This window comes from Suricata suricatta, chromosome 13 (assembly GCF_006229205.1).
Source record: "Suricata suricatta isolate VVHF042 chromosome 13, meerkat_22Aug2017_6uvM2_HiC, whole genome shotgun sequence".
NCBI lineage: Eukaryota > Metazoa > Chordata > Mammalia > Carnivora > Herpestidae > Suricata > Suricata suricatta.
The window spans coordinates 47,680,057-47,696,519 of record NC_043712.1 but is presented as its reverse complement, the minus strand read 5'-3'; the positions used below and the strand labels follow the sequence as shown (position 1 = coordinate 47,696,519).

The window sequence follows — 16,463 nt, the reverse complement described above, 5'->3', positions numbered from 1 at the left end:
TCTGATTTCAAAACTTTTCCAGCTATATTACATTCCTTCCCCCAGCATGAAACCCAGAGAAGTGAGTTAGTGGAATGATGACTTTCAGCTATATGACAATACACTACCTGCATCTTTACTTTGCCCACACCCAAAAGAAAAACTCATCCACATTCAATCAAAAGTAATGGATATTAAACCTTTCAGCAGTTTTTCAGTAGGACTGAATTCCAGCTACTAAGGAAGTGATCAATAAAGAAAAAAATTATCTATTGTGACCATAAATAAAAAATCCTGACACCCTAATGAGCATTTTGTCTAAATTGTGTTTAATGTTTTATTCATGTGTGAGAGAGAGAGAGCATGAGCAGGGTCAGAGAGAGAGGGAGACATAGATTCCAAAGACAGGCTCTAGGCTCTGAGTGAGCTGTCAGCAGAGAACCTGACATGGGGCTCGAACCCACAAACCACGAGATCATGACCTGAGCCGCAGTCAGACACATAACCAACTGAGCCACCCAGGCGCCCCATAATGAGCATTTTGAAAATCCCTAAAAAAGGATTCACCCGTTCACATATAAAAAACAACAAGAAATCTCTCATTAGAATTCAGAGGTGCTTCTCTGTGGGGCACGCTTGGTCCTCTGGCTTAAAAATTCAAGGACAAATAGATTATATTGAGTCTTACCCTCAAAACTTTATTGCTCGCTGTCCTCTACCTCTCCCACCAACCAAAATGTAAAATAAGATCTCGAAATAAGGTAGTCTCCTCTCAGAAGCTCTCAGGCTGTTCCTTTCCATCCCCTGCCCCCACCTTTTGTTTCTTACTCAGGGCCTGACAGGGGCTGGACCCTAAATAAAATCTACAATTTCCCTAGCAAGTGTCAATGAGGTCTCTCATTTACAAGAAACCACCTTTACGGTCTTGTCAATGAAATGGTTCTGGATTCCAGTATTTTCACACAAAAAAATGCTTCATTACAAATGTGGCCTTCCCACACAAGTTTTTCTTTTGTCTTTTAAAGCAAAATTATCCACAGTCCCTTAATATTAGGGACTTATTCAATAGAAGAATACAGGGCACATTTTTTGGAGACTACTTAGAAATGAGTTGCAACAGTAAAAAAGAAAAAAGAAGAAGAAATCCACTGGAAAAAGGAAGAATGTTACTGACCAAAAGAAAACAACAACAACAACAACAACAAAAGTTATCATGTAGTTTATTGGTTCATAGATTTTGAAGTAGAAAAAAAATCTGCAATATTTAAAGATTCTTCTAGCAAAAAGCCAAATTTTTGGAATCCTTTTTTTCTAAAAGTTAAAAGTATTTTTCCAAGATACTACCAACTCTAAAAACAGCCTTTCTGATCTTTTGAAAAGCCAAGTTCAACTTTTAATAGTGCTATGTACTTTTGGTTTAGAACAAAAAAGAGAAGGAACCACAGCCAAACAGTAAGCTCACACCGCTCATGCCTCCAGCTGTCATGGTTTCCCACAGTACAGATGAATAAGGGATTAAGTTTTTCCTTTAAAGGTAGAATATATACATCTATGCCATACAAGTAATTTTTTTTTTTTAATTTAAGAGAAAGAACACACATGAGCAGGGCAGGGGGCAAAGGGAGAGGGAGGGAGGGAAAGCGGAAGGGGGGGAGAGAGGGGGGGAGAGAGAGAGAGAGAGAGAAAGAGAGAGAGAGAGGAAGGGAGGGAGGGCGGGAGGGAAGGAGGGAGGGAGAGAATCCCAAGCAGGCTCCATGCTCAACACTGAGCCCAAAGTGGGGCTCAATCCCATGACCCTGGGATCATGACCTGAGCCTAAATTAAGAGTCAGACACTCAACCGACTGAGCCACCCAGGTGCCCCCTTGTAACCTTTAAGAAACACAGCATCCCCTCCTCACATTAAAACCTAGGCAAAAGAAGAAAAAAAGTTTAGCTAAAGAGACACAGTCATGGACAAGATTTCTAATAGACACTGACAAAGGCAACAAAAGCAAAAATAAACAAGTGGAACTACATCAAACTGAAAAGCTTCTGTACAGCAAAGGAAATGAGCAACAAAATAAAAAGGTGACCCACAGAAAAAAATGTTTATAAGTCATATAAGAGCCTAATACCCAAAATATATAAAGAATTTATACACCTTAATATAGCAGAAAGTACAAACAATCTGATTTAAAATTGTGTCTAAGAAGATACGCAGTGGCTAAGAGGTACATAAAATGGTGCTCGCCATCACATCATCAGGGAAATGTAATAAATCAAAATCACACTAAGACTTCACCCCACACCTGATAGAATGGCTATGAGCAAAGAGAAAAGAAACAAGCAGTATCGGCAAGGATATGGAGAACACGGAATCCTTAATGCACTGTTGGTGGGCCTGGACACTGGCACAGTCACTATAGAAAAATACAGAGATTCCTCGAAAAGTTAGAAATAGAACTGCCAGGGGATCCAGCAATCCCAATTGTGTGTGTGTGTGTGTGTGTGTGTGTGTGTGTGTGTGTACACAAAGGAAATGAAAACAGGATCCTGAAAAGACATCTGTACTTCTATGTCCATTGCAGCATTATATCCAACAGCCAAGATCCAGAAATAACCTAAGTAAATGGGTAAAGTAACAATATTATTCAGCCATGAGAAAGAAGGACATCTTGTCATTTGTGACAAGATGGTTGAAATGAAAGCATTAAGCTAAGTGGAAGTCAGACAGAGAAAGACAAATACTATAGGCTATCACTTATACGTGGGATCTAAAAAAGCTGAACTCCTAAAAGCAGAGACTAGACGACCAGAGGCTGCAGGGTCGGGGAAAGGGAGGGGATATTGGTCAAACAGTTATGAGTACGTTCTGGGATCTAGCAGAAAAGCACGGCAATTATAAGTAATACTACTGAATTATGTATTTCAAAGTTGCTAAGAGAGCAGATCTTAAATGTTCTCACCAAAAAAAGGAATGGTAATTATGTGATATGATGGAGATTTTGCTAGTGCTATGGCAGCAGTCATTCTGCAATACACAAGGGTATCAAATCAAGACAGCATATACCTTAGACTTATACAATGTTACATGTATGTCAATTGTGTCAATAAAGCTCAAAAAAGATTTATTTTTTTATTAAAAAAAGGAATTTTTAAACACTTATTCATTTTTGAAACACAGAGACAGAGGGTGGAGTGGGGGAGGTGCAGAAAGAGAGGGAGACACAGATTCCGAAGCAGACTCCAGGCTCTGAGCTGTCAGCACCCATGAACTGTGAGATCACGACCTGAGCTGAAGTCAGGGGCTTAACTGACTGAGCCACCCAGATGCCCATCACATAAAAAGATTTCTAATAAAATCAAAATGGCTCATAAGTTAGTAACACCGTGATCGGCTACATTAATATACTAAGACAATGATAAATGTTTACGTATCAGGTAAGAACAATACAAGGTAGCCAAATACCTAGGTGAGCTAAAAAAAAAAAAATGGTTACTAGTCTATAGATTCCCACATTTCCACAGAAGAGTAGGCTTCCCCTATTAAATGGATATTTTAAAATAGAATCTATGAGATTACTCTTACTTGAAACACATTTTAAAAGTTTTAATTTTACCACAAAATTTACTGGAATCAGTCCCTTGAAGAATTTATGCGAAGTAACTGGTGTGCCTGAATGTTTCACATTTCAACTTATTTTAGAGGTGTCAAGACACAATCTAAGTTTAATAGGAAAAAAATCTGCAGGCTTCAAACAGCACTTACAGAGCCATGAAGAAGGAAAGTTAGAAGTCGAGGAGGAAACTTCTGCGATAAAGGCTGACAGGAGTGAGACAGAAATCTACTGGAGACCCTATCGGGACACAAAGCTGCACTCTGACGCATCATCACTGACCTGTAACCTCTTCCCCAGCTCACAAGCAACCCGTAAGTACTCTGGGACTAAGTGGGGATTTTAAAAGTTCTTGTGTCATATTTACTTATCAGAAGCCTGATGGATTTGAGTCCCTGAACCCACAGCTCCAATTACTCACCCAACTCCATAGCCGAGAAGAATAACCAGAAGCAAAAAATGCCACCATCATAGGAGGAAAATCATGAGAAACAGGATTTAAAATAGACCAGTTCACTCTTTTGATTGAAGTACAGCTAACATACAATATTGTATTAGTGTCAAGTGTGCAACATGGTGATTCGACAACTAGACACGTGATGAAATGCTCACCATGAGTACAGCCACCATCTGTCGCCGTACAAAGGTATTATAATGTTACTGACTATATTCCCTACGCTCTACTTTTCATACGTGTGACTTAATCCCTTCCACATTTTTCACCAATCCTCTCCTCACTGCCCCTCTGGCAACCACCAGTTTGTTCTCTGTATTTATAAGTCTGTTTCTGGTTTTTGTTTTATTTGGTTTTATTTGCTTGTTTAACTTTTTAGATTCCACATGGAAGTAGATTCCACATAAAGTAAACATAGAAGACAAAGTGGTATTTGTCTTTCTCTGACTTGTTTTTCAGTTTCCAAATTTAAGTAAAATCATGGTATTTGTCTTTCTCTGTCTGGCTTATTTTACTTAATAGAATACCCACATTCTAGGGGCACCTGGGTGACAGCCGGTTGAGCATCTGACCTTTGGTTTCGGCTCAGGTCAAGATCCCAGAGTCATTGGACTAAGCCCCGCATCATGCTCAGCATGGAGCCTACTTAAGATTCTCTCTCTCTCTCTCTCTCTCTCTCTCTCTCTCTCTCTGCTCCTCTCCTCTGCTTATACACACACACTCCCTCTCTCTAAAATAATAATAAAAAAATTAAAAGAATATCTACCCTCTAGGTCCATCCACATTGTCATGAATGGCAAGATATTCACTTCTTATTGCTGAGCAATATTGCATTATGTATATATACCACATCATCCTCATCCATTCATCTATCGATGGCCACATAGGTTGCTTCTACATCTTAGGTATGGTAAATAATGCTGCAAAAATCATAAGGGTGCACATAGCTTTTCAAACTGTTGTCTTCATTTTCCTTGGGTAAATACCCAAGAATGGACCAGTTCATTTTTAAGGGCATAGCCACAGGTAAATAGCATCAACATTGTGTCCTTAGTAACTATAAAATGAATAAAATAGGGCTTTAAAAAAAACACACCACTTTCTTAATAAATATATAAAAAATATCTAACTTTAAAATGAGTTGTATTACCAAAGGCTATTTCTTCAGGAAGATATATTTCCCCATAAAATACTGTATGTGTAGCTCATTTCAAGAGCTGGCTCAATACCTATTTAATCCATAATCTACTGACCTAGTACAGTGCTGAATGAAATATGTAAAGGTACTTACAAGGCTTCAAATGCTTATTAGTATTTCAGCTGAAAGGATAGGAGCTTGGCAAAACAGGACTCCAAAACAATGGACCTCAGGAGTTCCATGTAACCCCAAATGTCTGCACAAATGTATATATGGGTGTTTCTCTTATGAGAGGGTCCATAACTTCTCAAAGTGGTTGACTATAAGCCCACAATCAGGGGTTTCAATAAAGGGGAAAAACCTTCCTTGCTATATAAAATCAAACGCTTCCCTCATAACCATCAGGTAGCTTTTATGATAGAAATGTGGCATTTTGCAACATTATGATCCATACATTTGCACATAATGACAAGTTCATGGATGCAAAGCTATCAAAAACATTCCAGAAAAACTAAGTGAAAGAAATTCTAGAGAAAAGAACATGTTTTGACATTTCATGGGGACTGAACTGCCCACAGAAGATGACACAGGAAGTTCATTTGAAATAGAATAAAGACGGTGATGCTAAGGCCACCCACAGTAGAGTAGATTTCCACTGGTCCATAGAACTTGTCTGTACAGCTGTCCACTGCAAACATTCCATACATTTGTGCTACAGGAAGCTCCACTGAAGATCTTTCCCCATCCAGGGACATCTGGGTGGCTCAGTCAGTTATGTCTTACTTTGGCTCAGGTCATGATCTCACAGTTCGTGAGTTCAAGCCCCGCATCAGGCTCTGTGCCAACAGCTCAGAGCCTGGAACCTCCTTCAGATTCTGTGTGTGTCTCTCTCTGCCCCCCTGTTCACTCTGTCTCTCTCTCAAAAGTAAAAAAATTAAGAAAAATTCTTTTAATTCGAAAAAAAGTCTTTCCCAGGGGCACCTGGGTGGCTCAGTCGGTTAAGCCTCCAACTTCGGCTCAGGTCATGATCTCACATTCGTGGGTTTGAGCCCCACATCAGGCTCTGTGCTGACAGCTCAGAGCCTGGAGCCTGCTTCTGATTCTGGTCTCCTTCTCTCTCTGCCCCTCCCCCACTCATGTTCTGTCTCTCTCTGTCTCAAAAAAAAAATAAAAAAGATTAAAAAAAAAAGAAAAGAAAAAAAGTCTTTCCCCATCCTAACCAAATCACACTGACAAAATATTTATCGCACCTTGGCTACCATTATCTTAAAATAAAAGAAATCCATCTTTTACCTACATAGAATTCGAACAAGGCAGAAGGTGTATTGAAATGACCTAAACATGTAATGTGAAGGAGTACACCTTTTCTATTAATTTTTATCAAGAAAATCTGGATAATAACCTCTTTATTTAATTTTAAGCATGACTTTCAACTTTACCTAAAAGCATCTATAAACTGATAGAACAAAGTTCACACATTGTGCTTTTCTTAACTGAGCAGAGTTTATTGCTTTTGGCTTTTTCTTAAAATAGATTTAAAAAGTGCATGGGCTATCAAGCTATTGTAACTAACAGTGCAATTTCAGATTCATACCTACTTAAAAGATTATTGTTTGCTTACCTCTTTATCCCAAACCATGAGTCCATAGCTGGGTCATTAAGGCACTTCCCCTGTTTTACCACTCTAAAACATTATTATACTTAACACGCTAGCATCTACTTTTACAACAGAGTGTCACTTACCCCTCCTGCCTTCAGCAACTTTCTTCTAAACTCCTCTGTGGGGTTGTTGAAAGTTAGCTTTTCACAGCGGAGGTGATTCACTGGTGGATGGCCTTCAAGATGCAGGAATAAGTCATAATCAAAGCGGACTTTCTTAGGTTCTTCCTAGAGATTAAAAAAAATTTAAGAAAAGAAAAGAAAGTTGAGCATATACAAATTTGTTTTAAGTTTATTTATTTGTTTCTGAGAGAGAGACAAAGACAGAGAAGAAGAGAAAGAGAGAGAGAATCTCAAGCAGGTTCTGTGCTGTCAGTGCAGAGCCCATCACAGGACTCAAACTCACAAGCCCTGAGATCATGACCCAAGCTAAAATCAAGAGTCTGATGCTTATCGGGCTGAGCCATTCAGGTACCCCACATATACAATATTTAAAAGCAAAGCTTTGTTCTTCACAAGAATAGAAATGACCCAGATACCCAATAGCTATAGTGTCAAAGTGCTGGGAAAAGAAAATTATCACGGAATTATCTACAAAGCAAAATGGAAATACCTGATGAATCATTTTCTTGCTTTCTAAGAGAAGAAACTCACCACTTTCCCTGCAATGTCTCAAGTGGCATAACACTACCCACCAACTCAGCCACCTACCTAGAAACCTAAGAGAACCCTGAAGCCACTTCCTCCCCTTCCCACTCTACCCACCTACACCCACCACCAACAACTGAACTGCTATTTTCTCTCCTAAATATTTCTTGAACAAGTCCTCTAACCCATACTCTTACTCATTGCCCAAACTACAATAAACTCCTTTTTCTAGTAGGTCTTCCTACTTCAGGATGGATTCCTCTTCAATTCCTCCTTCATTCAGTCCTCAAAATTATCTATATGAAACAAAAATCTAGCCATTTTTACAGCTTGATTGAAATGTCAAAAGTTTCCAATCACCATTAAGATAAAAATCCAAGTGCACCTGAATACATCAGAACCTGGTTGGGGCTCTTTAACCCACCACCCGCAGGCAACACATTGCTATTGGTTGTTCCAGTATTTACTATGCTCCAGGCTAATTCTCGGTTCACCAGATTAGAAATTCTGGGTTACTACCCTCATTGCCTGCCTCCATTCCTTTACCTTTGTGTCACCAGGATAACTTCTCCTTCTCCATTCAGGTATCACCCTGGGGAAACCGTCCTAGAAACTCCACTCCCAACTTCCTACTGCCTCTCCTCTGCTCTCTCTGTCTCTCTCTTATCCTTGCACATCTTAGGTTAATCATCCTACTATCTCCCTTTATCCTGTGAAATCAGAAGATTCTTGAAAGAAGGAACTTTACAACTCATTTAGTACCCATGCATAGCAGAAATGCAATACATATCTCTGAAATGAACTAGGAAGACAAAATAAGCATCATCTCCAAGAGAACATAATCATTAGAACTTCATGATACCCAAGTTCTCCTCTCAAGCCATTACTTTAGTTAGCTAAACATTTAAACCTCTCTACACACTGATTCTTAAGCATCCCAGGTGAAATGAAGACGGAGGATAATAACAATAACTAATATGAATGCTAACAGTGATCTCATTCAATTCTTATAGCTCTCCTCAAGGTCAATTCTGAGTCCTGTTTTGCAAATGAGGAAATTAAGGCACTTGGAGTTTGTTCTATTACTTTACATAAAAACTCCTTTTGTGTTACAAATAGTAACCACCTTTATGTTACAAATAGTAACCACCCTTGCGAAATGTTGTAATTGTTTTCATTACTTATTAGCTTTGCCATTTTGTTGATTTTTAATGGCTTTATTGAGAAAGAATTCACAAATCATAACACCCACCCTTTTTTAAAGTATACAACTTAGTGGTGTTTAGTATATTCACAGAATTTTGGAACCATCACCACCATCTAATTTCAGAACGTTTTCATCAATCCAGAAAGAAAATTCAAACACACTGATAGTCATTTCCCATTCCCCAAGACCGTGCATTCCCTTGTACCACTAATGTGTTTATTTCTCTAACATTGCCTTTTCTGTGGAGTTGGCATTTCATATAAGTACATAAACTACATGCACAATATGTCATCTTTGTGACAGTCTTCTTTCACTTGACATGATGTTTTTGTAAGAGTCACCTTGGGAGTCACCTTGGCATGGTGATCGAGCGGCCATTTTGCTGTGGGTTGGAAAAACAACGTGCACCGACGACCCCCACCCCTAGCCTGCAGACCTGGAATGTTCCGCGCCAGTTTGAAAACAGCCAATCATGGAGCCCCAGCTTCCCACCACCCTGACAGAGGAGGCAACCTATCCCGCCGCATCCCTAAAGTGCCCTCATTTGGTGATCTGCCCTCCCAGGACCCGACCGGAAGTCTTTCACCCATAAAATACCTCGCCCCTCCTGTACCAGGTGTGACTTCCCTGACTCCCCACTCCAGAGTCACGGAACCTCGCCCGTAATTGCAGATGCCAATAAAGGCTTTCTTGGCTCCATAACTTGGTCTTTTTCTTTCCTCTCACCTCTGCCTCCATCCATTAAATCTTACAGTTTTCAGGGTTCAAACATGTAGTAATGTGTCAATATTTAGTTTTTTTTATGGTTGAGTAATATTCCATTGTATGGGTATACCAGTTTTTGTTTAGCCACTTATTGGTAGACTGATATGTGTATTTTCTCTACTTTTTAGCTACCATAAACCATGCTGGTAGAAACATTTGTGTACAAGTTTTTATACAGACATGTATTTTCATGAATATACACCTATGGGGAGAATTTCTGGGTCATTATGGTACCTACATGTTTAACATTTTTACAAACTGCCTTACTGTTTTCCAGAGTGGCTGCACCCTTTTAAAATCTCAAAAGCAATGTAGGAGATATTTATGTCTTTTAGTATATAACACATTACAATTTTACATAGTCCAATAAAGCAATGTTTTCTTAAAAAAAAAAAAAAGAAGAAGAAGAACTTCTGGAACGTCTGGGTGGCTTGGTCGGTTAAGTATCTAACTTCAGCTCAGGTCATGATCTTACAGTTTGTGAGTTTGAGCCCCATGTAGGATAGGACTTTGAGCTGACAACTCTGTGCTGACAGCTAGCTCAGAGCCTGGAGCCTGCTCCGGATTCTGCATCTCCCTCACTCTCTGCCCCTCCCCCACTCATACTGTGTGTAAGTGTGTGTGTGTGTCTTTCTCAAAAATAAATAAACATTAAAAAATTAAAAAAGAAAGAACTTCTTATATATGCAATGTGATGAAACAAAGTGATGTGAAACTGGTTCTTTTCACTCAAAAGTCTCAGTTCCTTCATTCTCTCCTTATCTCTACACTTTTTTTTTTAGTATTTATTGATTTAGTTGAGACAGAGAGAGAGAGAGAGAGAGAGAGAGCGAAGAAGGGCAGAGAGAGGAAGGGAGAATCCCAAGCAGGATCCACACTCAGCATGAAGCCCCAAGAGGGGCTTGATCTCACAACTGTGAGATCCTGACCTGATCCAAAATCAAGAATCAGATGCTTAAAAGACTGAGCCACCCAGGCACCCCTACCTCTTCTGTCTACTACCAAGCAGCATGAAACCTGCTCCCTTCCTCTTTCATCAGGGTACCCCTCCCTCCTAGTTTCCTTCACATTCACGGGCATTCCTTCTCAATCTTCTTCGTGGGCTTCCCTTCTTTCCTCACTGACCCATAAACATCCTTTAGGTTTGGGCAAAGTCCCCAGGGAGCCACACCCACTCATAGGGTATCACCTCTACCCACAAACCAGTGACTCCCCTATCTGCACCTCCAGCCCAGCTCCCACTTGATGGCCACATATGGGTGCTCCACACCCACATCTGTCCGCATGTCTACCAATTGACCCACAGCAACTTCAAAGTCATGGATTATCTTAAATTGGAGTTCTATTCACTTGTCCTTTCTCCCATACTCTATATTTTGGCAAAAAGAAACCCTAATCTCTTGCCAAAGTTAAAATAAAAAAAATAGAAAAACAAAACAAACAAACAAAAAAAGCCATCGCCAGCTCTTCCTTCTCCCTTGCACAGCACACTCAATTAGCCCCACAAGTTCTACTCCAGGGTATCCCTTAGGAACTCTCAAATCCAACCCTTTTGTCCAGTTCCCACACCCTCGCCTTAGCTTGGGCCGTGCTCGTTCCTCACCTGGTCACCTCCTGGTTTTTGGAGTCACCCCATTCTACCTCTTACAGTGGCAAGATAGTGATCATCCCGATTCAAAAATGAGATTACATCTTTTCACTGATATACATGCCTTTAATTTTTTTCACAGGATACAGTCGCTCTTCTTTGGAATAACCATATTAGACCTTCAATACCTTTCCTACGTTTCCTTTGTTCTCTTACAAAACCCTGTGTTTCCACAATTTTGGAGCTCTTTGTGGTTCCCAGTACTCGACATGATCTCATTCACTTTGCCTTTCGCATCTAGTACTCCCCACGCTTCTACCATCTTCTCTCCCAGCACACGTGCCCTCCCTTGCTTGCTTATTAATGCACTCATTATTCAAAACCCAGATAAAACATGAAATCCACTGGAAAGTCTTCCTAATACTTCCAATCCAATCTGTATTAGATATCCCTCTGACAGCATTCCTTTATTAATGTAGTTATCACAGTGAAATATGATCATTTTTCTTACTTACCTGCCTTTCCTCTCAGTTGTAAAACAGTCAACACAACCTTAGAATTTAATTAAAAACACAAGAAGAGCTGTTTTCTGCCTTATAATTGGGACTGTAAATTTGTAAAGCCTTCTGGGAAGGCAATTTGGCAGCAGCTATCAACATGCTAACCCAGTAATTCTACTTCTAAGAATCTCTTCCCACAGAAATATCCAAATATGCACACAAAGATAGATATATTATAAAATGTTCATAGTAGCACTATTTGTAATGGCAAAAAAAACCGTTGAGATAATCTTCAAGTGAGTATATCATATCATTGAATACCACTCAGATGTTCAAAAATACATATTTAAGGGCACCTGTGTGGTTCAGTCAGTTGAGCATCTGATTTCGTCTCAACTCATGATTTCACGGCTTATGGGTCCAGGCCCTGCATTGGTCTCTGTGCTGACAGCTCAGAGCCTGGAGCCTGTTTCAGATTCTGTGTCTCCCTCTCTCTCTCTCTGCCCCTCCCCCACTCATGCTCTGTAGCTCTCCAAAAATAAATAGACATTAAAAAAAATTTTAATACAGATTTAGAAAGGCATAGTGCCAAGCAGATTAAAGGTAAGTCACAAAAAATATTAATGCATGGTATATTTTGCCTCTGCCAATCTCTCCTTGATATAAATTTTGTCTATGCAAATCCATAGGGGGAAATCAGGAAAATACCAAATAGTTAACAATGATTAAAAGGACTCAAAAAGTATACTTTTGTATACTTTTTTAAAGAGAAAAATATATTGATGAATACAAATAATTACCAGCAGAAAAAGAATAAATAACAATATCACTTCATAGTCCACACACTTTCAAACCCCCCCCCAAATCATTTTCCAATTAAACTAATGGGTAATGACCACAAAAAGTGACTAATCTTTCTATGAATCCTGCGCACAATTTTCTTTTTAAAGATTTTTCTTTTTTATGTTGAGTAAGGAGAAAGTTCTCACAAGCTTATGCTCTAGCCAACTGATCTCTTTCTTAGAGGGCAGACTTCATTATTATGCCCATCTATGCTCCTCAGGAAAGAGGCTTCTCAAATTTCAAACAAGAAAGCATGCATTTATTCTCTACATAAAACTACCACGCTTCCTCCAGTCTGGGTTTGGCAGTATCAATCTGCCCCTCTTGTTCTGCCTCGGCCCTTGACATTTCCTCAGGTACCTTCTCTGAGGATGGAAGGAAAGAGAGGCGGGGGCGTCCTTTCATCCTAAAATGCTAGTCATTTATGTTTTATCAGTGTGCTTATTGGCTTAAAGTTCCTGCCACACTTGTAATATTCATAGATAAGCTTGCTGTGTTAAACACATATAAAAAAATTTAGAATACACATACACAAACTCAAAAACAGCAGCGACAGACATTTCACCCCCCTTCTGGGATAATGACTCTGACCTCACAACTAAATTTAGAGCAGAATTGAAGAGAGCCTTATTGGAAGCAGGGAAAGCAAAGGATGAAGAGGAAACCAAGGACAGGATGGTCTCATCCTCAATCTGCAGACTCTCTCTCCCAAGATCACTTGGAAGTCTCTCTGCAGCTTGCTTTCACCTCCTCTGAAAACTCTGAACAATTCTTTTCATAAGCCATTATCATAATGAATGTTCATTCTTAAGACAAAGTTGAATAAACTCCAGAGATGAATAAAATGATAAAAACTCAAAAGAGATAAAAATGTCTATCCTGGAGCAATAGCCCAGACCTATGAAATTTTTACCCACAGATGATTCAAGAAGAGGAGAAATGAGTTCAGAGAATACAGCAAAACCGGTTTGTAAAAAACTGCAAGATCGATGAAAAGAGATGTCAAAGCAATAATTTCTTTTTTAATTAAAAACTGAATAGCATACAGAAGAGACTTTAAACACTACAGCAATGCACCTTCCGCTGAGACTAAACAGATGCTAACACTTCTACTGTGTTTACCTTTTTCTTCAAAGAAATAAAATTTTATACTTATAAGCTGCTTTATCCCTCTTCCCCTGTAACCAATGCTATTTAGTTCCTGTGCTGTCATTTCAATTCACACTCTTATACTGTGTATGTATATTTCTAGAACATCATTTATTCTCAGCTTCAGTGGCTTATAAAAATATACATAAATGATATCATAACCACATACATGTAAATCTGTAACTTTTAGGTTGTCATCATTTCTGTTTTTGCTTATCCATGTTGCTAAATTATTCAACTTTGTCTTAAGAATGAACATTCATTACAATAATGGTTTATAGCATTCCATGTATTTTTTTAATGTTTGTTTATTTTTGAGAGACAGAGAGAGAATGAATGGGAGAGGGGCAGAGAGAGAGGGAGACAGAGGATGTGAAGCAGTCTCTGCACTGACAGCAGAGAGCCCAATGTGGGGCTCAAAGTCACGAACTGCAAGATCAAGAACTGAGTCGAAGTGGGACACTTAACCGACTGAGCCATCCAGGTGCCCCTAGCAGTTCCTGAATTACTAACCCACCATTTATTGAGCCACATCTCTTCATAGGACCAACTAGGTATACTATCTCACTTTTTGATATTACAAACACTGAAATCTATATGTCTCATTGTGCACCTATAAAAATAGCAACCAATGGGGTGTGTGGGTGGGTCAGTCAGTTAGGCATCTGACTCTGGCTCAGGTAATGATCTCATGGTCTATGGGTTCAGGCCCCACATCAGGCTCTGTGCTGACAGCTCTGGAGGCTGCTTCAGATTCTGTGTCTCCCTCTCTGTCTCTCTCTCTCTCTCTGCCCCTTCCCTGTTCATGCTCTCTCTCTCAAAAATAAATTAACATTAAAAAATTTAAAAAATAAATAAAAATAGCAATCATCATTAAATACAAAATCTCAATGAAAGTCTCAAACTAGAAAACAGAAATAAGCTAATACAGATGCTAAACAGAAAATCAACTTCACAGTGTTCAGCCCAAGTGTCTATTTCATAATGGCTCCACAGGAATTACTGCTTTCCATCTCATGTGCCTCTTCCTTCCCTCGCTGTTTAATAAACTAAAATTCTTCTCAAAACAAGTAAACAAGCTGTCTTTCAGCCATAATAAGAGTGACTACCCAAAGAGCTGAGAAGACTCAGCTTGTGTATGTGTGCACACATATATGTGGTGGGTGCTGACACTCACACACACACAATACATGCTGCCTCTTCATCTTTCCTTTGTCCTCTTTTAAAACCTGGTGTGTATGGGGCAGCTGGGTGGCTCAGTTGGTTAAGCAGCCAGCTTGGGCTCAGGTCATGATCTCATGGTTCATGGGTTCAAGCCCCGGGTCGGGCTCTGTGCTGACAGCTCAGAGCCTGGAGCCTGTTTCAGATTCTGTGTCTCCCTCTCTGTCTGACCCTCCCCTGCTCATGCTGTCTCTCTCTGTCTCTAAAAAATAAATTTAAAAAAACAGAAAAATAATTAAAAAAAATAAAATCTGGTGTGCAGGAAAATTCCAGTTATTTCTGCAAATAAGGAAATTGGACCATTCAGAAGATGTATTTTTGTTGAACTGACAGCCTGTAAAAATGACTCAAAAAGGTAAAAACAAAGGAGAGAAGATGAAGATACTTCACTACAGCATTGTTTCCAAATCGAAGTCAGTGCAACGTTAAATTGACTTCAGGTGATGGGAATAGACTGCTATAACCAGTATGATCCTCCCGAGAGACCGTGTCTATTCCCTTGTTTCTTTGAAACAAGACCCTTTCTGGCTAGACTCTTCCCATGGACAGCCCAATGCCTAGAAGAAATAAAACTGTGGACGTGAACAGCATGATAAGAGTGAAGAAAAGCACTGCATGATCTTTATTAATTAAACTTCTGGGGGCGCCTAGGTGTCTCAGTTGGTTAAGCATCTGGCTTCAGCTCAGGTCATGATCTCACTTTGTGGTTTCGAGCCCTGCATTAGGCTCTGTGCTGACAGCCAGCTCAGAGCCTGGAGCCTGCTTCTGATTCTGTGCCTCCCTCTCTCTCTGACCCTCCCCTGCTCGTGCTGTCTCTCTCTGTCTCTCAAAAATAAATTTTTAAAAAACATTAAAAAAATATTTTAAACTTTTGGAGTATTGAAAATGGGGATGGGTGAAAGATAGGCTCTGGATTCCTTCCCATAAACACAACCACTTAAGGGTGCCTGCGAGGCTCAGCTGGTTAAGCGATTGACTCTTGATATCAGCTCAGGTCATGATCTCATGGGTCATGAGCTCAAGCCCTGCATCAGGCTCTGCACTGACCGTGTGAAACCTTCTTGGGATTCTCTCTCTCCCTCTCTCTCTGCTCATCCCTCACTCACACCCTGTCTCTCTCAAAAATAAACATTAAAAAAAATTTTTTTTAAGATTTTCATTCTCTCTCTCCCTCCCTCTGCCTCTCCTCAGCACCCACTCATACTTTCTCCCTCTCAAGAAATAAATAAAAATTTTAAATTTAAACATTTTAACTTGGCAAAAGATTTAAGTGTTCATTTCTCCAAAGAAAATAAACAAATGGACAACAAGCATGTGAAAAAATGTTCAAAAATCATAACTCATCTGGGGTGCCTGGGTGGCTCAGTTGGTTGAATGTCCAACTTCAGCTCAGGTCACAATCTCACAGTTTGTGGGTTCAAGTCCCACATCAAGCTCTGTGCTGGCAGCTCAGAGCCTGGAGCCTGCTTCCAATTCTGTGTCTCCCTCTCTCTCCACCCCTCCCCTGCTCGTGTTCTGTCTCTCTCTGTGTCTCAAAAATAAATAAATGTTAAAAATAAAAAAATTTTTTTAAATCATAACTCAGGCAAATGCACATCAAAACCACTTCATATGCACCATGATAACTATAATTTTTAAAATGGAAAATGACAAGCATTTTCCAGGATGCAGAGAAACTGGAACCCTCCCACCACTGCTGGTGGGAATATGACAG

The 16,463-nt window shown here is 39.7% G+C and overlaps 1 protein-coding gene across 4 annotated transcripts in view; it reads right to left on the bottom strand.

Annotated features, from left to right (window-relative positions):
- Nucleotides 1-16,463, bottom strand: part of MLLT3 (MLLT3 super elongation complex subunit) — a 281,314-nt gene that overhangs the window by 111,293 nt on the left and 153,558 nt on the right. For all 4 annotated transcript variants that reach the window (XM_029920517.1, XM_029920516.1, XM_029920518.1 and 1 more), the window contains one exon: nucleotides 6,913-7,056. In XM_029920517.1, coding sequence (XP_029776377.1) covers nucleotides 6,913-7,056 — 144 coding nt within the window. The remainder of the gene's footprint in view (nucleotides 1-6,912; nucleotides 7,057-16,463) is intronic.